This window comes from Anabrus simplex, chromosome 1 (genome assembly GCF_040414725.1).
Source record: "Anabrus simplex isolate iqAnaSimp1 chromosome 1, ASM4041472v1, whole genome shotgun sequence".
In the NCBI taxonomy this organism is placed as follows: domain Eukaryota; kingdom Metazoa; phylum Arthropoda; class Insecta; order Orthoptera; family Tettigoniidae; genus Anabrus; species Anabrus simplex.
Genome location: NC_090265.1, coordinates 870,089,688 through 870,114,951, shown reverse-complemented (window position 1 = coordinate 870,114,951; position 25,264 = coordinate 870,089,688). Strand labels below are relative to the sequence as shown.

Sequence of the window (25,264 nt, the reverse complement as noted above, 5' to 3'; positions counted from 1 at the left end):
CCACTGTCGGCAGCCCTGAAGATGGTTTTCCATGCTTTCCCATTTTCACACCAGGCAAATGCTGGGGCTGTTCCTTAATTAAGGCCACGGCCGCTTCCTTCCAACTCCTAGCAGTCTTACTAATAAATGCTGTTTAACTTTTATACCAGTTTTATGCAGCGTTTATGTGCAATTTGATGTTAGTAAACTGTCTATAAGCCTCCTGTGTTTACATCTGTTGTAGTTATTCACTGAATTGCTTATACAGACCAGGACCCGTTGTATAGCAGTGAGTGACGAAAAAGAAACAACGAGTGATCAGTTTATTTTAGAGGTATTTACTGCCTGCAGTATAATCGTGTTGAAAAGAAAAACCTCGTGTCCTCATCCCGAGGTGGTGCAGCTCTTTTCAGGCACACCCCCAATGGAGGTGAGCTACATGTACCATTTCAACCACATACCAGCACTCCTGCCATCCTTAAATTTCTGGCAGTACCGGGAATCGAGCCCGGGCCCCCGAGGACGGCAGCTAATAACACTAACCATTACGCTACGGAGGCGGACATAATCGTGTTAAAATATAATATCAGAATTATCCATTAGGCAGACATTGAAGTAACGGAAAGTAACGTTCATGATCCCCATGATACTTTGAACACAGGAGACATACAGTAGAACACTTAGAGGTTATGGAGGTTGGAAATAAAAGACTGAACATTATATTCTTTTCTATTCCATTCTATTCGTGCTACCACGCGGCCTTTCGAAAAGTTTTGCTCCTTGATGAACAGCAAAAGCGATCATAAAGGCGGTGATTAAACCAGTTGTCCGCCTCTGTGGTGTAGTGGTTCGCGTGATTAGCTGCCACCCCCGGAGGCCCGGGTTCGATTCCCGGCTCTGCCACGAAATTTGAAAAGTGGTACGAGGGCTGGAACGGGGTCCACTCAGCCTCGGGAGGTCAACTGAGTAGAGGTGGGTTCGATTCCCTCCTCAGCCATCCTGGAAGTGGTTTTCCGTGGTTTCCCACTTCTCCTCCAGGCGAATGCCGGGATGGTACCTAACTTAAGGCCACGGCCGCTTCCTTCCCTCTTCCTTGCCTATACCTTCCAATATTCCCATCCCTCCACAAGGCCCCTGTTCAGCATAGCAGGTGAGGCCGCCTGGGCGAGGTACTGGTCATTCTTCCCAGTTGTATCCCCCGACCAAGAGTCTGAAGCTCCAGGACACTGCCCTTGAGGCGGTAGAGGTGGGATCCCTTGCTGAGTCCGAGGGAAAAACCGAACCTGGAGGGTAAACAGATGATGATGATGATGATTTTACAATGCTCATGATTTGAAACTGATAAGTTATTACTGGTTTTGACCGGCTACTTGAGAAAAAGGTTAGCGTAGTGCCCTTCCGCTCGGGGGGACCCTTGTTCGATTTCCGGCGGGACCGGAAATTTTAACCGTAGGATTATACACCGCCACAGAAACGCGCAGTAGTGAATATATTCCTCCAGATAAGTTTGGTGCCAGGAAAGACATGCGGTCGTAAAACTGGGCTTGATCCACTTATACTAGCGACCGTAAGTAGTTTGGAAAAGGATGGATAATAAGCAGCAGCTGGCATTGGTTTTATTTGAACATGTGCCAATATATAAAATAAGAGTTTTCTCTGTACCTTGCTCAGAATTTAAAAAGAACCGTTTTTCTGTATCGGTCGTGTCCACAGTAACAAGGAAATGCGCTCTCCTGTATGTACGGTATGCACGAATCACGAGAAAATGGCTGAAGAGAATTTAATGAAAATCGGTATGTAAAGTCGTGGAATGAGCCTCTACAATTTAGGGTATAAATAATTTTATTCGTGCTGAGTGAAATGGTAGTAGGGGAAGGCCTAATATTCATTTCTCAAATATTATGTTATTAGTGGTCCTATCGATAAACACTACATAGCTAAAGTTATATAGTATTAAATTTCTGATCATTTATGTCTTATACATTTTTACCATACTGGCTATGATAACAGATTCATGAATTTCGATTTTTGTTGCTAAGTAGTCTACATATCAATGTCAAGCCACGAGAAACTGCGTTCATATTCTCCATACCACAGTATTACACCTTCAACCTCTAGCCGTGCAATACACCCAAGTTTGTAGTTCAAAATGGGGTTGTGATCGGCTGCCGTGACGCGTGATTCAAATGGAAACGGAAAGTGAATTGGCACTTACAACTTCGCAAATACAGTACATTCTCAACGTACAGAAATCTTGCAATATCGTGTAAATTTCAAGAGTTTTGGGATTACCAGGGTGTTCAGGTGTTCGTGTGATCCTTAAGACGAAACGCCCCTGAATACTCTCCAAATATCTGTGTGTGGCCACGACTGCTATACTTTCATACAGGGAGTAGAATATCTATTAATCATCTATATTACCTACACTTCTCTATTTGCCTGACCGCAGTACGTTCATTTCTATCGAATCACATCACTTTTAAGCTGGTCAGTCTCGGTAGCTAACTGCGTAGTGTTCTTCAATTCTTGTCCTAGCAGAATGCAGATTATTGACATTTCCGTATTGTAATTTATGCTCAACATTTAAAAAAGTATAGACTCATATTTAAGATAAATTATCTAGGAACTGTCCGGCCCCGTGGCTGAGTGGTCTGTGTCTTGGTCTTCGGGCTGCCAGACTCCCGGTTCGATTCCTAGCTTTGTCGTGGGATTTTAATCGTACGCGGTTAAGTTCTTTGACTCGATGGCTTTCTTATTTCCAACATTCCTGCAACTCTCATACCACACAAAACACTATCCTCCATCACAATAACACGCATTTTCTCCATATAAGGCAGACTCAACTCACCCTCGTGGAAAAGTCTGGAAAGGGCTGTAACAGGCACACGAATTTATTATTATTATTATTATTATTATTATTATTATTATTATTATTATTATTATTATTATTATTATTATTGCCGGCCCCGCAGTGTGGGGGTAGCGTGCCTGCCTCTTCCGGGTTCGATTCCCGGCCAGATCAGGGATTTTTTTTTACCTGGATCTAGGGCTGGTTCGAGGTCTACTCAGAGTATATTATTGCAATTGAGGAGCTATCTGACGGTGAGATAGCGGCCCCGATCTAGAAAGCCAAGAATAACGGCCGAGACGATTCGTCGTACCGACCATATGACACCTCGTAATATGCAGGCCTTCGAGCTGAGCAGCGGTCGCTTGGTAGGCCAAGGTCATTCGAGGTTGTTGCGCCAAGGGATTATTATTATTAATATCATCCACCTTTATTTATCATTTCATTAATTACTAGCAGTAGATTGTTCAGGACAGGAAGCTACAGTCTACAAGATAAGTGATATTTTTTCTCGCTCTACGCACTCATTCTGACAGCCGTCTCCCAACCTATAGCGCGAAAAAAAGGGGGGGGGGGGAATAAAAGCAAAATCAGGCAATTGCTGTCCATATTATGTATAATCATAGGGAATCTACGCCTGTATATTCAGTTAGTATTCATTATTGAACCATAGTTTTACTAATCCTTCCACATTTTAATGTTTTTTTCAATGCCAGTTACTCACGTTTATGTGGGATTGACAGATAATCCAGGCTCAGTTAAGAATTTGCCTAGGGACTAAAAGCCAGATGCCACTCCTGCCACATCATGCTGGTTGTCGAGATTTAAATCCGGGAGACAAATGGCTTGACCACTGTGCCACTATCTCTTAAATAATAATAATAATAATAATAATAATAATAATAATAATAATAATAATAATAATAATAATAATAATAATAATAATAATAATAATAATCCACCTCTATGGTGTAGTGTTTAATGTGATTAGCTGCCACCACCAGAGATCCGGGTTCAATTCCCGACTCTGCCACAACATTTGAAAAGTAGTAGCAGGACTGGACCAGAGGAGTGCGACAGGCTTCGGCAACCGGCACAGTTTCTATCCTCGCTGCTAGGTGGAGTTTCATTCATTCCATTTCTGACCCGGTCGACTGTGGATTTTCATTACCAGAACTGAAACGAGGTCCACTCAGCCTCGGGAGGTCAGGTGAGTAGAGAGGGTTCGATTCCCACCTCAACCATCTTCGAAGTGGTTTTTCGTGGTTTCCCACTTCTTCTCCAGACAAATGTCAGGATGGTACGTAACTTAAGGCCACGGTCAACTTCCTTCCCTCCCTCTTCCTTGCCTATTCCTTCCAGACTTCCCATCTCCCACATGGCCCCTGTACAGAATACAGGTGAGCCCACGTGTGTGAGGTGCTGTCCCTTCTTCCCGTGTATTCCCGTATTCCCGATAAAATGTATCTCGCTCCAGGACACTGTCTTTGAGTGGTAGAGGTGGGATCCCTCGCCGAGTCCGTGGGAGAGACCAACCCTGGAGTGTAAACTGATTTAAAAATAATAATAATAATAATAATAATAATAATAATAATAATAATAATAATAATAATAATAATAATATGTATGTTGAGTGCTCAGCCCAGAGGTTGGTTTGAACCTCAACAGCTTCGCCATAAGCCGTCATAGGTGGCCCAGGCATCACTGATCAGGCGTACTAAGGAAATGAGGAGCGAGGCAGTTTCCCGTTGCTTTCCTCACGGAGCCAGATGTTGTTACTACATCTCAGTCTGCCAAGCTCGCACCAACCGATCCTATGAGCGAAGTTTTCACACCATTCATAACAGGCACTGGCTGCATACGGAATGGCATTACTAGCATCACTCACATCTCTGTCACTTTCCTGCTGTCAGAGCCAAGGATGAGACTGAGACTGGACAATGAAAGTAACAAATTTGTTCTGGACCACACCAGAAGACACAGTGCACTGAAAACACCAGGTATTGCCAGCAAAGGAATAATAATAATAATAATAATAATAATAATAATAATAATAATAATAATAATAATAATAATAATAATAATAATAATTTGTGTGGTTATTATAGCCTGATGGAGCCGTTGAAAGGCAGACCCTGTGATGAGAGGGATCGGCGTCTGCCGTGTATGGAAAACGGCGTGTTAGTGTGGTGGAGTGTAGTGTAGGGGTAATATGCGAATTGCAAAAATGTTGGAGAAGACACATACATCCAGTCCTAGAGCCAAGGGAATTAACCGTTCGCAATTAGAATCCTATGAATCGACCGGAAATGGAGCATGAGGACTGAAGGGTGAGATGCTGACAATCAGCCACGGAGTAGGACAAAACATTCTTGCCACTACCTGATTCAAATTGTGCCATCCTCCTTCAATATGGCACATTTAAAATGACTATTCTAATAGCTACTATATTCTGAATTTCAAGTATATCCTTTATGTATGACTTTGCAAACTCAGTTTTTCTTTTGTCGTGCTCTAAGTTAAACGTGGTGTTCCAGTAGATGTACTTCCATCGTACGGATGGAATACATTGAATAAAACATAGAGATCTCCACGCCTCTCTTCACTTCTTCACATATCGATTGACTGGCGAGACCGGATCTCTGGATGACTTGACAGAAAGAAAATTCGAGAGAATGGTAGGTCTGAAGTTGATAAGTGACGGCTATACAGAGGTAGCAGAAATACAGGGAAGAATTTCAATACTGGATTCTTTATACGCAGAGATTAAAAACATTTTATGTCCGTCTCCTCTGGCTGAATGGTCAGCGTTGAGCATTTCAGTTCAGAGGGTTCTGGTTCGACAACACACCCCACTACCAACCATCACAAAAACACGCAATCGTTATTACATCCCTCGACACAGGCAACCGGGTGTAAAACAGGGCAAAATCCACATGTGCGACACAATTCGTACCCGCGACCTTACAAGGTGTGGGAAGAAGCGGTAGAAGAAGAGAAAGATTAAAGATATTTTACATCTACTTTGTCCGGAAACTCTTACTTTTTGAGTCGCCTGACGATCAAGTATGATTTCAGTGTGTTCAAATAATTTTATGTCCCTAAAATTTCCCCCCCTATTTTTGTTACATCTTATGGGAGGAGATAGCTGTACACTCTGAAACAAGGGTGGAGTAAAAGTAGTTCATTGGGGGATGCTTAAGAGGATGGGTGCTTAGTTGTACTTCCTCTGCAAACCTGGCCAATTCATATTGTATATTTTCATTCTCTTGGCCAAATTATAAAAGCAAAATTGTACTTGCAGTAAAAATAAAAAGAAGAAATGGCGTATGGCTCTTAGTGCCGGGAGAATATCAAAGAAGTCCAAGATGTAAGTTCGCTGTCTGCTGGTATATTACTTCATCTGTTCTGCTTTGCCAAATATTCCAAAACAATCTGAAGTACACTTTACCCCATTTAATTATATAATACTTTTATTGCAGCCAAATAGCCATAAATATAAAGGAAGGATACACTAATCTTGCGCACCTGCACCTTGGTTTGCATAATCTTTAATTGATTTTGTTATTTTGCTGCAGGGTTCTAAGTGTTACCGTTCACACGTCTGTGTTAGTTCATGGTAAGATATGTTCGTACAAATAATATGGTGAAAACCATGTACTGCCAATATTGTAAACACGTGCCTCATCTCACAGTTAGATGTTGTCCACTTCCGATCTATCTTGGCCCCAGTTTCATAGAATAGCAGATTAATATTTCAAAGCCGGAAATGATGGTGTTTAGACAAGGAGGGAAGGCTCCTGCTTGAACAGAAATCTTCATCAACAGGACAAAGATAAACATCGTAAAAGATTGTAAATACCTAGACATCACGCTGCACACAAGCGCTAAATGCTTCACAAACATGTGACAGAGAAAACAACACAAGTTGTACGAGCGATGCATGACATAAGCTACATCAGAATCCTCAGCTGAGACAGCAATGGCGCTACTCAGAACTAAAATCATGCCTATACTAACGTATGGGATATAAATCATATGGCCATACCTCACAGAAAACAACTTGTCGGCTCTAGAAAGCGTAAAAGCGCTATACATAAAAAGAGCGATCGGTGTATCAAAGACAATAGACTACAAAATCACAACTCGTCTACCTTCTTTAACCCATTTGTTACTACTACTACTACTACTACTAGCAAAGCAAAGTCATCTCCGTAAAGGCCATGAAGGCCCGTGGACGGGTGGAAGGTAAAGGCTTCCACTATCCGTACACTCGGCACTTGGTGGGGTAGAGGGGTTAGCTCTACGCCCGGCCGCCTTTGCCCCCAGGTACTAATACACTAGTGTCCAAAAGTTAAGCATAAGTTACGAGTAAGCAGGGCAACAGGAAATAGACCGCAAATCGCACGACATATGCACCTACCAACCTTACGTGTTCGCTCTGTGTGGGAAAGGAATGATCCCTGCTTTGACTAGCGGCGTAACTGAAAGGAAAACACAGCCAGTGACTGCGCCCCATATTCCCTCAGTCGTGTTTGACCTGTTATAATGTGCGGAGTGTAGCCTCGTGGTGAACGTGACAACATAATGGCACAATGACGCCATTTGGTCACCGTTTTGCAGGGTAGAACACTCGGCCCCCTGGAAGCAGGCTAGACACAGACCGAAGTCGCCGTATCCTCGAATGTGCTACAAAGTGTCATTTCCAGGCTTTGGAGACAATTTCGAGACACAGGAGATGTTAGTCATAGGCCAGTACCAGGTCGACCAAGGGTAACCACCCGACAGCAGGACCGATATCAGGCCTTAATCGCCCGACGAAATCGGAGGGCACCAGCAAGACAATTGTCGGCGGAGCTTGCAGCCATCTCAGAGGTTGCCGTTTCCCGGTAAACTGTGTTTCGGAGACTCAGAACAGCAGGGCTGTTTACCCGACGACCAGCGGTGTGTGTCCCGCTCACTCCAGCACAGTTTACTGTGGAGCCGTCAACATCGAAACTGGACCATGAATGAATGGAGGCATGTGCTCTTCACAGATGAATCCCGCTTCAGTTTGCAGAACGATTCTTGTCGCTCATTAATCTGGAGAGAGCCGGGTAGCCGATACAACCACAGAAACATCGTGGAACGGGGCCAGTATGATGGTGGTGGCGTCATGGTGTGGGGAGCATTATGTTGAATGGCCGTACGGAACTGTACATCTTCATGGGTGGTCCGAGGAACACTCTTAACACTCGGAGATACAGGGATGAGGTACTGAGACCACATGCTCGACTCTTCAGAGGTGCGGTTGCTCCAAAATTCCTCTTAATGGACGATAATGCCCGACCGCACCGCACTGCTCTGGTAAATGAATTTCTGGCTGGGAAGACATTCATCGCATGGACTGGCCAACGAGGTCTGCAGATCTGAATCCTATAGAACATTCCTGGGTTGCATTGGGAAGGCGAATTGCATCCCGTCAGCTTCCACCAAGTCCCTCCAAGACCTTCACATTGCCCTTTTGGAGGAATGGGATCGACTGCCACAGGAGCTCTAGGAGCATCTGATAGAGAGCATGCTACGTCGCTGCGAAGCATATGTGGCCGTTAGGGATAACCATACACCCTATTAACAGCATATTTTGTTGTGGAAGACATTGCCAAGTTTTGTTAGTTGTTGTCAAAATGTACCTTAGCTATCAGAACCTTTCTGACACTGCTTTTTTTGGGCAAGTTGTGTGACATATGGTGTGTGATTCAGCTTCCGTATGTTCAGAAATCCGCCTGACATTCCTATCAGGTGGTATGGCCTCGTTTAGTGATTATGCTTAATTTTGGACATTAATGTATTTGGTGTATGCTGACGGAACCTCGGCGCCATGTCTCTCTCCTGAAGTGGAAATATCTTTCTAAATGTTTCGGCTTCCTGACGGGGAGTCGATCTCAAGTCCTTTCGGGTGAATAAAGGACGCATGCATCACCTCAGCTAGGCAGCTCCTAAAAGTGATGAGGATATGGGAAAATGAAACTAAAGGTATACATATTGGTTGATGTCTCTAAAACATAATTCAGCTTAATTGCCTAGCACTTGCTGATGACATTGCTATCCTATCCAACAACAGACAGCAAGCAATCCAGTTTGTAGAAAAACTTCATGAAATAGCAGCCAAAACAGGATTCCATTTCTTATGAAAAGAATAAAGACAAAGTATATGGAAGGGACTAGATCAGGTTTCAACAGTCAACCGTTAACCATCTAATATGGAAATATCGCTAAAGTAGACACATTTAAGTATCTAGGAAAATGAAATGTCGTATGGCTTTTAGTGCCGGGATATCCCAGGACGAGTTCGGCTCGCCAGGTGCAGGTCTTTCTATTTGACTCCCGTAGGCGACCTGCGCGTCGTGATGAGGATGAAGACAACACATACACCCAGCCCCCGTGCCACTGGAATTAACCAATTAAGGTTAAAATCCCCGACCTGGCCGGGAATCGAACCCGGGACCCTCTGAATTGAAGGCCAGTACGCTGACCTTTCAGCCAACGAGGTGAAATTATGGAACCAGTAGAGTTAAATCAGCAAGCTAACAAAGACAGAACTGCAACATATCAAAGAGCATAAAAATGACATTACGACATTGTATAACACTAGTTAAAACACAAGCACTTTATGTATCTGAAACTATTATAGTTTGTGGACAATTTAAAATACAGATGATCGATAAACAAGAATCCTCAGAAAAATCTTAGGACCAAAATGCTAAAATGTGATTTGGATGAAAAATAAATCACATGAAATCTATCAAGTTACAGGAAAAACCACAGATATCATCAGGAAATGGCGATTACAATTTTATGGTCACTTGTATAGAATGAATAATAACAGGCTCACAAAGAAAATTTTAAACTTAAGCCTTATCAATGAATTGTTTTTTTCTGAAGCAGCACATGTCAAAAAATCTTAGTTTGGAGATATCCACCTAAAACGTACAGGAACGGTAAACAATATACACGTTGTAAAAACACTATGTTTTATAGGTAGAGGACATTGAAATCTATGTTTTTATTGAAAAAAAGGAATTAATATTGCAGTAGTTTGGGTTTGTCGGAAATTACATTCCCTTGACATGTGCTGTTTTACCAAAAAATGGGCGGCAAAAATTAATTTATTACAAAATATCTTTATTTTCGCTCTTTTACAAAAGTGTTTGGTCAGTATTCATTCCAGCCATCACCGAACACATTATCTTTGGTAACTGGCCAATTAATAATCTCATTGTAGAAATCAAGATGCTCTTCTGGAATATACTGCATTGTTTTCCTTATATACTGTATTTTCTTCTCCTGAATAGGCAGTCTTTCTCCTGGATATGGTAACTTTGTAGGGAACGTTATGACACTCATTGAATTCCTGATACCTAGAATGAACATATGTACCACTAGACCGTCAATGAAATCTCGAGCTTGAACAGTATTCGGCATTTCACTTGAGTATGTGAAGTGACTGATGAACGATATCTGGAACGATTATTTTTGGTCTCGTGGAAGTCTGCGATTCATTGATTCCACAGATAGGCAAATTTCTTTTAAGGAATGAAGGCCACCAATATTTGAAGTCAATAATATCTTTGGATTCAACCATTTTAACTGTAAACTTTCTTTGACTTGTGGACAGTACAATCATCTCTGTATAATCTTTGGGAACGTAAATTCTGTTATTTTTCCTTACCACTCTTTTTACTGCAGCAAGATGCCTGTCATTGGGTAAAAAAGAGTGTCCTCTTTGATGAAAATACTGATTAATTGTCTGAAATCTGCCCGTAGTTACCAAAGCTAAGAAAAATCGTATGACCGTGTGGTTACGATTTTGTCCAGGGCAAGAGTCTGAAAACTCATGGAGGTGGTGTACCGAATTAGGCATTTCATTGTTAATGAAGTCCAAAAGAAAAGAGACAACCTCATTCGGACCTTTATGTCCTTGCCCTTCATGATATGTATAAAACTTCGTCTTATTAGGACCTAGTGATGTGACGCTAAATATATTCACTGTTAACTGGCGGAAGTAAAAAATATCCTGCACAGGGATATCTGGCAGGGGCAAATTTTGCATAAAATCGAATATAATAGCAGCAATTGAATGGTCTTCCAAGCATTTCTCATTTCTCTTCTCCATGTCTGTATATTGCACAATCCCTCTCATTTCAATAATAGGTGCAATGTCTGCCAGCTGGATGCGTGGAACTGCCCATTGGATACAGCAAGCCAGTTCATTTTACGGATAAAGTGCACATGTCAGTGACAAGTGCTGTTTTTCCAACAAACTATTATTACCAGACAGAGCTACCGGATAAAGCAATGAAGTGACGTGTGTAGTGTCTGCAGAAAACGATAGATCTATACTTAAAGACTGTATTACTTGCCTTAACTCAATTTTAGCAAAATCTTGACATGTGTCGTTTCAAAAAGAAAACGATTCCAATGAACAATCACAATAATTGGGTAAAATAAATCAATGAATACCTAAATGGAATTAATGAAGAAACCATTCAAGATAGAATAAAATTCAGAACCTTAATTCCCACACACAAATTTTCTGACCGAGCTCGATAGCTGCAGTCGCTTAAGTGCGGCCAGTATCCAGTAATCGGGAGATAGTGGGTTCGAGCCCCACTGTCGGCAGCCCTGAAAATGGTTTTCCGTGGTTTCCCATTTTCACACCAGGCAAATGCCGGGGCTGTACCTTAATTAAGGCCACGGCCGCTTCCTTCCACTTCCTAGGCCTTTCCTATCCCATCGTCGCCATAAGACATATCTCTGTCGGTGCGACGTAAATCAAATAGCAAAAAAAGAAAAAATCTGTAAAGCCCACCCGACTAAATACAGGATGGACTGAACTACATAGAAAGGAACACAGCGAGAGGATGAACAGATGTTGGGAAGAGGAGGAAAAAACAAAAAGTGCTAATAAGTTCAATCGCGTTCCTTCGTTGGTCATAACGAATCCAAAACAAAAATACCCAACCTTATTTCGTCCTCACCTCGAGAGCTCGCTGGGCCTGAACGGTTCTATCATTAACTATTATAGAAAGCCCATGCGTCACTGTAATGGCTGGTAGGGAAATGAGAACTCAGTATAATATTTCACTACTTTTCTTACAGATCGAAAGAACAGTCTGAGATTATTGTTTTAAGGGGAATAACCATTCTTTCCTATCTGCCAAACGCACAAGACGGCCGATCACACACGTGGCACCTTCATACCATTCATCACAGGCACCGACTGCATAAGAAATGACATTTATCAGTGTTACTTATACATCTATATATAAATGTATATATTAAAAAATATGAAAACTAAAGTCAGTCAGTCTGGCCATTCTATCCGGTCGATTTCATTCTTTTCTTAACTGAAAGGTATTCATGCACAGATTTGTCATCAGGTACTATAAATCACGTAACTTCCGCCTTCCTCAAATTATTTTATTTTTTCAATTTTTTGACTCTTTGAAGCAATCATTTCGTTGGTTCTAACTGAAGTACGGAGTTCGTTTTGGCTTAAGAACACTCAGTGGATCAAGCTCTTTCACTTCAGCTCTTAACTATTCAAACTGGTTGATTCTGAGGAAAGTTATGAGTGCACATTCAATTTGACGTCTCATTTCTTCAACATTTTTTTCTCATTGGGGCAATCATATCTTTCGCTCTAATTGAGGTACGCAGTTCGTTTTGGTCTAAAAACACTCATTGGATCAAGCTCTTTCTTTTGAGGTAATAACTACTTAAATTGGTAAATTCTGAGAAATGTTATGAGTACATTTGTCTCCATGACGAAGATCATTGAAGGACTTTTTAACAGTTCGGCGATTAGTATTGTTATAAGGAACGTTTAATTCAATTTCTTTGTGTGATGTATTTTCAAGTGTTTTGTTGACATAATATTACATTCTATTACCACAGCAGATCGTGTGCTTTATTTCATTAACTTGAAACTTTGCAAATACATCCGTGAGGATAGTAACGAACAACATCATACTTTGTGCATTGCGGGGGGTGCCAGCAGGAAACTGCTAGTTATAAATTATAAAATATTAAGACGCAACTCCCACGCCCAACCCAACCCAAGCACGCAATTTGCAAGAAATATCGATTTAAAACTTTCGCTTTTTTAAAAAATAGACTAAACGCCAATTCAGTCTCATCATTAGCTTTTACAGTATGAAAGTGACTGAGGTATGAGCGATGCTGGAAATTCAATTCCTTATCCAGCCAATACCTGTAATGAATAGTGTGAAAATGTTGCTCATAGGGTCGGTTAATGTATGCATTCCACTGGGCTTGGCAGTGTGATATCGAACAGCAGCTTGTGAATCAGTGAAGAAAGCAACGGGGAACTACGTCGCTCTTCATTTCCCCAGTACACTTCTTCAGTGACTCCTAGGCTACCTATAACAGCTGATGGTGGACCTGTTCAGGATCCAACCAACCTTCAGGCTGAGTACACAACATAGGAGTGGGCCTACGTACCGTCGTTCCACCTAGAAAAAGTCGCTATGTTATATTTCGGCTTAGAACTCTGACCAAAAAGGTTCTGTCATCTAAGGTTTAGTATTGCATGAACTATATCAATGAATTTTCGTTCTGTGATACGTGTGCTGCGGGTCAGTATTTCTCCCATCAGCATTGTCATATGGTATTTCAAGGCGCAACGACGATTTATATGTCCGCCTCTGTGGTGTCGTGGTTAGTGTGATTAGCGTGATTAGCTGCCACACCCGGGGGCGAGAGGGGGCGGCGTGTTCGATTTCTGGCTCTGTCACGAAATTCTTGAAAAGTGGTACAAGGGCTGGAACGGGGTCCTCTGAGCACCTGGAGGTCAACTGAGTAGATATGGGTTCGATTCCCTCCTCAGCCATCCTCGAAGTGGTTTTCCGTGGTTTCCCACTTCTCCAGGCAAATACCGGGATGGTACCTAACTTAAGGCTACGGCAGCTTCCTTCCCACTTCCTTGTCTATCCTTTCCAATCTTCCCATGCCCCCACAAGGCCCCTGTTCAGCATAGCAGGTGAGGCCGCCTGGGCGAAGTACTGGTCCTCCTCTCCGCTGTATCCCCCAGATCCAAAGACTCACGCTCCACGACACTGTCCTTGAGGCGGTAGAGGTGTGATCCCTAATTGAGACCGTGGAAAAAACCAACCCTGGAGGGTAAACGGATTAAGAAAGTAAGAACGATGATTTATAAAATCACTTAAGTGTATTCGCCTTTACGTGTTAGATTAACTGTGCCCCTCACCATTTATCATACAAGCTGCTCCATCCCGTGGTCGAACTAGGAACTAGGAAGTGGTCATTATGAGGAACTATGTTTAGTTTTGTGATTTGATGTCATGCTATCCTATAAGCCTGCTAAGCCTCCTCCATCTGTTGGCTAAATGGAGAACTCTTCGTAATAATTAGTGCTCTCTCTATCCACAGACTGGCGAGTGCCTGGCAGGCAGTCCACTCCAAGAACATGGCAGCCGTGCGCACGGAGCGGGGATTGAGTCATGTCGAGCAACATGCCTTGGCCAAGGTAGGTCAATAAATAAATAAATAAATAAATAAATAAATACAAAGAAATCTTAAAACAACAGTATTCCTAACTTCTCCTTCCTTAATGCATAAAATGGGGATTTGATTTGAACAGGGTCAAATTTAAAATTTATAATGTAGTTAGCATAATAGTTCGTAAAGTCCGACTAATTGGCTGACTGGTCAGCGTTGAGACCTTCGGTTCAGGGAGTTGGTTCGATTGCTGGCCGGATAGGGGATTTTAATTGCGTCTGATTAATTCTTCTGTCTCGGTGATTGGGTGTTTGTCCCAACACTTTCCTCTTCATATTTAGACAACATACCACACTACGAACTACCACAGAAACACGCAATAATGATTACATACCTCCTCATAGGATTGGCGTCAGGAAGGGCATCCGGTCGTAAAACATGACCAAATCCACATGTGCGACACAGTTCGCTCCCGTAACCCCACAGATGTGGGAAAAGTGGTAGATGAGGGAGAAGCAGCCTTATAGTACGTAGACAGTCCGAATGATCAGCATTGTGCCGTTCGGTTTAGAGGGCCCCGGGTTGGATTCGCGGTGAGTTCAGGTATTTTAATCGTATTTGTTAATTCCTCTGATTTGGGGACTGGGTGTTCGTGTCTGCTTCAAGACGCGATCTGATTATTTAAACACTTTCATGTTCTATATTGTACTACCATCCTGTAGTGAAGCGGAAATTTAATGACGTCATGATGTTTTACAGCAGCATTCCCCAAACTTTTAACACTTGTGCTCCCCTCTTAAACCGATTTCTATGAACTATATCTCTTGTTTTTAAAAATAGCTGCTTAGATACTGATACTTTTTTTCATTTGTTGTCTTAACGTAAATGAAAAAAAGAAAAAGAAATGCTTTTAGTACCGGGAGTGTCCAAGGACATGTCTTTTGAGTTGACACCCGTAGGTGACCTGCGTGTCGTGATGAGGATGCCCAGCCTCGTGCCAGCGAAATTAACCAATGATGTTTAACATTCCTGACCCTGCCGGGAATCGAACCTGGGACCCCTGTGACCAAAGGCTATCACGCTAACCATATAGCCGCGGAGCCGGACTTAACGTAAATGTTTTTTAACGTGTGCCGGGAGTGTCCGTTGACATGTTTGGCTCGTCAGTTCTGTACTGTAGCTGCTTTTTCCGTTACAGCACACGGTGGTGAGCTACATGCACCGCTGTGTGAGCGTGTTGTCTGTGGGTGAAGGTGTAATTGTAGCCTACAGGCTACGAGTGGAAAGGAAGCGGGTGAGGCCTTCAGAGAGGTACCATCGCGGTATTTACCTGAAGCTGAAATGGGAAATCACGGAAAACTATTTCGAAGATGGCCAAAGGGGGATTCGAACCGACCTGTCTCCCTACTACAGAGCTAGCCGCCATAACTGGCCGTGCGGCAACGCACTGAACCAACATCTCAGTCGTAATGTAGTACATATGAGGTAATGAGTAGGAAAAGGTAACTTGAAACACTAAATCACAGAATGATTTTTACTTTATTCTCAATACAGAAATAAGTATACCCTATGGTGCTACAGCCCATATGGACCTCGGCCTACCAAGCGACTATTGCTCAGCCCAAAGGCGTGCAGATTACGAAGTGATGCGTGGTCAGTGGAACGAACCATATCGACCATTATTTTTGACTTTCTAGACCGGGGCCGCTATCTCTTCGTCAAATAGCTCCTCAATTGACCTCTTGTACGCTCAGTGGACCTCAGATACACGTAAAAATTCCTGACCTGGCTGGGAATTGAAACAAAGAAGTCCTGGTAAGGGTCGGACTCACTACTTCTAGACCACGAGGCTGGTTAGAAATAAGGATACCTTAAAACCTAAATTTGGTATTAATACCGATGGTAAAGTTTAAAGAAACTCTTGATTTAATAATAACAATATTGTTTTATTCTCGATAGCCGCAGTCGCTTAAGTGCGGCCAGTATCCAGTATTCGGGAGATAGTAGGTTCGAACCCCACTGTCGGCAGCCCTGAAAATGGTTTTCCGTGGTTTCCCTTTTTCACGCCAGGCCGCCTCCTTCCCACTCTTAGCCTTTTCCTGTCCCATCATCGCCATAAGACCTATCTGTGTCGGTGCGACGTAAAGCAACTAGCAAAAAAAAAAAAAAAAAAAAATAGCATACGCGTATTTTCCGTTATTACTAATTTATGTATCACGAGCCATTTAAAGGCAATACGGAAACACTATTTTAGAGTTCTAATAATTTAGCTAATCCTTAAAAAATCGGCTACTTAGCTTACGGTTGAGGAATCGTCGTTGGCAAATCCCACCGAGAGGGCTACTGTACTAAAGCATTTTCTTATTCTGATATTTTCTGAAAATTTCTTAGATTTGTAATTACCCGAGTTATTTCGGGATACACTGGAGCTACCGTGGATCAATCAATCAATCAATCAATCAATCAATCAATCAATCAATCAATCAATCAATCAATCAATCAATCAATCAATCAATCAATCAATCAATCAATCAATCAATCAATCAATCAATCAATCAATCAATCAATCAATCAATCAATCAATCAATCAATCAATCAATCAATCAATCAATCAATCAATCAATCAATCAATCAATCAATCAATCAATCAATCAATCAATCAATCAATCAATCAATCATTGATCTGCATATAGGACTGTCGCCCAGGTGGAATATTCCCTATCAGTTGTTTACCTACTCTTTTCTTAAATAATGTCAAAGAACTTTAAAATTTATCAAACATTTCCCTTGATAAATAATTCCAATCCCTAATTCCATATGGGATAGGGCCTATAGCCGGAGGTTTAATGCCGGATACCCTTACTGACGCCACGTGTATATCTCAGCCTTTCAGGCAAAAAACCAGCAGCTTAGCCACTGAACTGGAAGTTCTTTGTTTTCTTTAAATGACATAATTTCATCATTTATGATGGCACAATTTATATTTAACAGTAGATCATAAGCTAGTGTTGTTGTTGTTGTTGCTTGATTTAGGAGCCATGGAAAGCCAGACAGAACTTCAGCCTTATGTGCTTTGGTGTGTAATACAGTGGTGGTTTGTGCATGAAAAAGCTTTTGACGCCGTCCCACCGCCTTTTCAAATATATTTGACGTTATTTCCCGCTGTAATTGATTATATAAAGAGATGGACAAATGTAGCGAAGTCGAACTTATGAGATGTGACATTCAGTTATACAAAACCAAACCAAACCCCATGGCACTACAGCCCTTGAAGGGCCATGGCCTACCAAGCGACCGCTGCTCAGCCCGAAGGCCTGCAGATTACGAGGTGTCGTGGGGTCAGCACGACGAATCCTCTCGGCCGTTATTCTTGGTTTTCTAGACCGGTCAGTTATACAATGTTATCTTTATTATTTTGGCTGTAAAATTTCGCTTTTCTGTTTTCAGGGAAATGGTAAGGGCTTTCACACCGTGGCTGCTGTCTACTAAGCACAATGTTTTCTCGTTAGACTTGAGGCTCTCGGACGGTGGCAGGAGAGCCCTCAGTAGGTCCCTAGACTTAGCGGATGTGCGGGGTGCGGGAGGAGCCTGGAAGGATGATATGGACGAGTGCAGTCGGGTGTAAGCGCTGAACGGCGGACCCCTCAGCAACATCGCCAACCACTTTACAATGTATAGTACGCGCACCTTTTAGAGCAGGGCCTCTCAGGGTGCATGCACTGTGCACGGTGCAAAAGACGACTTGGCTTGGTTGATCAGAGTGCAGACCCCCACTCCTCGATTTGGAGCAATAGCGCTAACTCTCTCTTTCCTCACGCCTGTCTCGCTCGCTCCCCCTGTCTCCCTCTCCCCACTTGCGCCGTAGCGCTTCAAATCCGGGCTGAGTTGAGCCGAGTATAGCCGAGTAGAGCCGAGCATAGCCGAGTAGCCCAGAGACGAAGCGTTGATCCGAGCCATACCGAGCGGCACCGAGCGGCACCGATGCACAGTGCACGGAGCTCTTGCGCCTCGCTCTGCACGCGTGAGATTTTGGGCGTTTAAGAGGCCCTGTTTTAGAGGATACGTGGATACCCTAGTGCTGAATCGGTCGACCATAATTGGTTAATTCCCCTGGCACGGGGACTGGGTGTATGTGTCGTCTTCATCATCATTTCATCGTCATCACGACGCACAGGTCGCCCACGGGCCATACGCTATTTCATTAACAGTTGTATTACATCTTAGAGCACCATTTTAATTTTCTTGTTGTTTTCTCTCAGCACCCATTCATGCGTCGTGTTTCCGTTTTCTGTTTTCTCCTGATGAAGAAAGGCAAGGTACCTTTTGAAACGCGTGTTGAGTGAGTTTATTTATTTTAATTACACGGCATAATCCCAAAAATATTACATAATGAATAGTCACATGGGCCGTGATACCCTAAATCAGGGCCTCTCAGGGCGCGTGGTGCATGCACTGTGCACGGTGCAAGAGACGACTTGGCTTGGTTGACCAGAGTGCAGACCCCCCACTCCTCGATTTGGAGCAATAGCGCTTACTCTCTCTTTCCTCACGCCTGTCTCGCTCGCTCCGCCTGTCTCCCTCTGCCCCACTTGCGCCGTAGCGCTCCAAATCCAGGCTGACTTGAGCCGAGTATAGGCGAGTTGAGCCGAGCTTAGCCGAGTAGCCCAGAGACGAAGCGTTGATCCGAGCCATGCCGAGCGGCAGCGATGCACAGTGCACGGAGCTCTTGCGCCTCTATCTGCACGCGTGAGATTTTGGGCGTTTGAGAGGCCCTGCCCTAAATGATAAAATTTAATGTAAGTTTATTCAAAACAACCTTTTCTTTTCTTGCAGGCAGCAATGGTTTTGATTGTGACGTTCCTTCTGGTGTGGATGCCTCATGCTCTTCAGTTGCTATGGATCCTTACTGGAAAAGGAAGAACACTCCCAGAAGCCCTAGCGATTATGTCGCCTTTGAGTGCAGAGGTTTGTAATAACTTTCTACTCCAGAGAAGGGACAACTGATACACAGTCGATACACATTATTATGACTATTTCCTACACTGAACATCGGCAAAGCGTTATCAATGAAGTACGTCACGTCACGTGGTGGGTAAAGGAAATGTGCGAAATATCACCTGCACACACGTATTTTGTTGCCGTCATGGGTAAAAGATACAACTTATTCGAGTTACAACGTGGGAAGGTGATCGGCTTTCGGGCCAAGGGTGGCAGTATTTCCGAAACAGATTTGTATGCCATTGTCCTCCGTTGGATGGATGGGCTCTTCCAGTCACACGATCGGAGATACGTCTGACAGTGGTTGAAGTGCTCGAGCAAGACTTCCAAGTACATTCATGGCCCCTTAATTATTCGGACTTGAATTCAACTGAATGTTTGCGGGACCATCTTGATTGTCGTGTTTGTACAATGGATTCTCCGCCACGCACTCTCCATCAAATGTGGGGATGTTCTGCAGGAAGCAACATGGCTCGAAATACCTGTGACAATCTATCCGCATCTTGTCGAATCACTCCCACCTCGTCTAACTGCTGTTACATTTGCGGTTACTCTGGATATTAGTTGGTGGTCATAACTAGGGCCCGGACTTTTTAAAAATGCATATGCGCATATGCAAATGCATATTTTGAACGTAAGTGCATATTTTGAACGTTAGTGCATATACAGACATATTTTTATCTTATGTGTGATCGATTATCTAAGATCTCTCTCTGAACGAAATGGAAAATTTAATGAGCTCTGTATGTTGCACGTCACTTGGCAACATGAGAAACCTTCCCTCATCAAGGAAAGTGCTTTCAGTGTCGCAGTACAAGTAAGTAGATGGATAATGACGTTTTTCACAACACCAATTTCCTTCTTTCTGACATTCCTTTCTCCTTCTCCTTACAGTAGCCTCCCAAGGTTTACTTAAACAAGTGCGTTCGTCTGTTAACTTGCTCTTCGTCTATTGCAGTGTTTCACCACATTAAACTGTAAAAATGCCTAAAGTCTTTGCAAGAAGAATGTTCCTAGCAGTCAGTGCCGGTGTACAAGTATTGCCCAGTTACGTCCGTCGACGTAGAACGATCAATTTCAGCATATAAATTACTTCTGTCCGACAACAGAAAGCCATTGACTCCTGAAAACATTGAAAACTACTGCCATGCATCATTTTCTAAGGAATGAAACTTGTTTATCAATTTAACACTGAGTTTAAATTAAATAATGCGTTTGATAATTGTATTTTGTTTTATTTTAACTGCATATTTCCGTGCATATTTTCAACATTTTTAGTGCATATGTGCATGCATATTTTCGGAGTTTTTAGTGCATATGAATCCGGGCCCTAGTCATAACATACGTCTTTGTGAGACGTTTGTGGTGATAATTTAACTTATAGTACTAATTCCTAGCTCCTCAAGCTTTGTTTTTCCAGCCTCCCACAATCAACTCTTGTTCTTTTACCTTCAGTTTCCCTTCTCTTTTTTCAAGCCGAAACCTTTCTTCCCATAGGAAACAGAATTTGCTTTTCCTGTTTCGATAACTGTTACGAAGAGAGTTTATGAAAACCAAAAATTATTATTGTTTGATAATAATAAAAATAAAAAAGGAGAAAATATTGGCGAGGGTTTTACCGCGGGCTTTTATACAATTATACACAAATAATAATAATAATAATAATAATAATAATAATAATAATAATAATAATAATAATAATAATAATAATAATAATAATAATATAGTAGTAATGGCTCGAAAAATCCCGGGTGCCAGGTCGCCATGGCGACTGGAAATACGACTTTGGCACCTATGGTTTTCGACGTGCGTATTCCCAATTATTTTTACCTGCCATGTGATCTGATTTATATATGGATGAATTAAAAACAAATTGTAATTAATTCGTTTCGGATAAAATTCGAAGTTACAGATTTATCGAGAATGTAAAATATATTTAATTCCTTTGAGTTACGAGTGTGCAATTGCAAAGGTAGAATATATTTTTTTTTTGCTATTGGCTTAACGTCGCACCGACACAGATATGTCTTATGGCGACGATGGGACAGGAAAGGGCTAGGACTGGGAAGGAAGCGGCCGTGGCATTAATTAAGGTACAGCCCCAGCATTTGTCTGGTGTGAAAATGGGAAACCACGGAAAACCATTTTCAGGGCTGCCGACAGTGGGGTTCGAACCTACTATCTCCCGAATACTGGATACCGGCCGCACTTAAGCGACTGCAGTTATCGAGCTCGATAGGGGTAGAATAGAAGTAATCGTTCTTCTCTTCAACTTGACAAAGAACCTTTGGCGCAAGATAGAGGAAAATATCAGGGGAAAATTGTTCTCAAGAGCGACCAAAGTAATGAAATGTACCCCAGCGGTTTTGATAATTTTACCTTGCCAGAAGGGAATGAATTAGATATTTTGGAGAAAAGGAAATGGAAATATTGGCGCAGCATTTTGTGGACCAATTGTCGGTTTTACCATGGTCTTTGATAAAGTAAAGCAGAGCACTCTACACGAATGATATGAACTGAAGGGGCTTGGCAAGGAGTTGAAGTTAAGCAAGCTTCTGAGTAAAGTTGTGTGAAAAAGACAGATTCTCGATTTTAGAAAAGTTGCTTCGTATTGTGGTACCTGCGTCAAGTGCTTCTTGTGATATGGTTTAATGCAATTAACTTAATATACAGTATAAGAATTTGAGGTCATCAACGGGGTCGGACAGCCTTATTAATTTAATGTTTATTAGCATGAGTGGCCCATCATTAGAGCATTTTGATCCATCTAGACCAGTGTGAGGTTGTTATTTCAGTGCTCAAACTACAAGACAAAACACACACTGTTGTTTTGTAAAACTTCACTTATAATACCTTCATTTGCTGTGATCCCCGATGGATAGCCTCTGCATTAATTTAATTTCTACCTTTTTTTTTTTGCTAGGGGCTTTACGTCGCACCGACACAGTTAGGTCTTATGGCGACGATGGGATAGGAAAGGCCTAGGAGTTGGAAGGAAGCGGCCGTGGCCTTAATTAAGGTACAGCCCCAGCATTTGCCTGGTGTGAAAATGGGAAACCACGGAAAACCATCTTCAGGGCTGCCGATAGTGGGATTCGAACCTACTATCTCCCGGATGCAAGCTCACAGCCGCGCGCCTCTACGCGCACGGCCAACTCGCCCGGTAATTTCTACTTTTTATACCAGTGACTACAACATCCACAATTTAATATAATGGCCAAAACATGTAGGCCTGTGCATCACACATCAGTTGTATTGTATTACTGTGGCGCCTGGAGCCGGAAAATAAATAATAATAATAATATCATAATATACAGTGATGTTAACACTGTATAGGAAGACAAACTAATTAAAGAGTTTTTAATAACAAATACGAGAAAGGCGTTGACATTCGAGGAATTCAATTTATAATTCAATATTGTAATATGATTATAGTAAATAATATACAACTTTTCTCTGTGCAGGCATCCACCATGGTTCCAACGCTGGTATACCTGGCGTGCCCAACTAGAGTTCGTGGTGCCCTGATGGGAGCGCTAGTAGTAACTCGTCGTCCCATCAAAAGGCGCCCGCGACACAGCATTCGTCTGACGGAGATAAAATAAAGCCTACTTCTTTCATAATATATTGCTAACAATTGTATAAAATTATTTGATATCCATCATCAATCACAAAATGTTCTGCCTTGTCACTGCAACCTATTCTTGTTTTGCTGACCTGTTCATAGTTATTAGTTTTCATACCTTCGTTAATGTCTTCAGACATATTTTCCATAGGTTTTACCTTCGTATTTTTAACTAAGAAAAATATATTGAAAGCAGTTCTGCAGTAATGTCTTATGTCTTATGATGCAGTCTATAAATTTAATTTTCCTTTCTACCCGAGGTATTTTTCAAAATTCCTTCTGCAATCATCTGCAAAATTTTCTCATGGGACCATCTTTTTTCTACTACATTTTTAGTATTAACCAAATTCATGTTTTGAAAGCTTCAGTCCGTTTAATATCTTATTTTTCTAGGGTCCAGCTCTCACTTCCATACAAAAATACCCTCCAAAAGAATATTTTGGAAAAGTTCTTCTTAACAGAATATTTTGATGTCTGGTAGTCAATAAATGTCTTCTAGTGGAAAAAGTTCTCTTTATTAACATTATCCTCATATCAATTTCTGATGTAGGCTACTTGTGCTATCGCTTCTAATCAAATAGCAAAACTGATACGCTACACTGATTTGATAATTGGGAGTTTGATGTGAATTGGTGCAATGCTTGTTTTCTTGCTTTCTCACAAATAAGGCCTTTATGTTCTGAATATTTATTTTGAGGCCTCATTTGTATTAATGACATAGTATTGATGTGGCATTCATATCCCTTTCTGATTCTGATAGCACAGCAATATCACCTGCGAATCATGTTGTATATAGGCCTATTTAATATTTGTGAACATTACGAGTGTGATTCAGAATGAATACCACAACTCTTAGCATGTATGGGACGACAAACTGATCATTTTTCAAAGGGGGTTCCATGTCCAAAAATGCATGGTTTGGGCGCTGTGGGGCGTCACATTCTGAAAACGCTTCCGGTATGGTGATAGGCCTGCGTTGCACCTTTTGTCTATAAACCTCCACAAACAGAACCAGAGCATTACAACGGACATTTTTAATTACGCAATGGGTTTTCTAATTGTCGATCTCCAGCTTAAAGACGTTATTGTTTGGGGTACTGTAAAGGTTTGACTCCTGTATCATCAGAGGAGGAACTTAACGCAAGAACACACAAGGTGACTATATTACTGAGCATACAGTCACTCGTCTTTGACCATGTTCATCAATCTATGCACCACTGATAAAGGCTCTGTAATCAAAGTTGAGGTCGACAACTTTAATCCCTATTGTAATTTAAGACACTATGTGGTGCTCTTGTTATTTAGGTGGAGGTTTCTTCATAAAATGTAGTGCGCTTACCATATCAGAAGTGTTGTCAAACTTTGACGCCCCACAGAGCCTAAACTATGCAATTTCGGATATGGATCCACTATTGAAAAAATGATCAGTTTGCCGTTCATTACATCCAGCGTTGCCGCATTCATTCTGAAAATCACCTTGTATATACCTTATGAATACAGCGTATACTAAGTATAACAGCAATCAGTATGATTATAAACTACTAAAAAAATAAAAGTGATTTCTTTCTGACCTTTTCATTCCCGTTAAATTCGTTACTAGCATTACTACAGTTACAAGGAAACCTTTCCAACTGTCAGTCTCCGATCTGATTAAGTTTTTGTACAACGACTTCAGTAAGAATGCTTTATTCAGCCTTATCATCCCACTCGTATACTTAGCTCCTGTTTTGGGGTGGGAAAGTTTGCTCATTTAAGCACCGCGCAGACAGAAGTGAGCGGCGGGTAGTAGGTAGAGGTGGGGCGGCCGGCCAGTTCATGTGTCACGCTACCTGCTTCCCGCCGCTCACTCCGGTCTATGCGGTACTTAAATGAGCTAACTTTGACACCCCAAAACAGGTGCTAAATATACGACTGGACATCTAATTTTGATTTGGCTGGATAAAGTATTCCTACTGAAGTCGTTTTACCGGATCTCATTCAGATTGGAGACTTACAGTTAGAAGGGTTTCCTTGTTAGACATGCCCCCTTCTTTACGCAGAACAGGACTATTTCAACTAAAATTGCTTTGTACCATTATAACCGTAGATTAATTATGCAATTTATTCTCATAGTATCTGACTATGTTCCCTTCCTTTTCTTACAGTTGTTATTCTTGAATTTCTTTTCTAAGATTTTTCATCTCTTTGACATTGCTTTTCTCTACGGAGTTTCAGGGTCTACTACTACCATCCAGATATTTTCATAATTAAGATCAAAATTGTATTCAGCAAATAAATTTAAGGAAATTAGG

General features: G+C 41.9%; 1 protein-coding gene across 1 annotated transcript in view; it reads left to right on the top strand.

Moving 5' to 3' along the window:
• LOC136874302 (visual pigment-like receptor peropsin) overlaps positions 1-23,466 on the top strand; it is a 70,923-nt gene extending 47,457 nt beyond the window's left edge. Inside the window, exons 6-8 of the mRNA XM_067147948.2 lie at positions 14,282-14,378; positions 19,184-19,315; positions 22,813-23,466. Of these exons, the coding sequence (XP_067004049.1) occupies positions 14,282-14,378; positions 19,184-19,315; positions 22,813-22,953 (370 nt within the window). The 3' untranslated portion in view covers positions 22,954-23,466. The remainder of the gene's footprint in view (positions 1-14,281; positions 14,379-19,183; positions 19,316-22,812) is intronic.
• Positions 23,467-25,264: the final 1,798 nt, after the last annotated feature.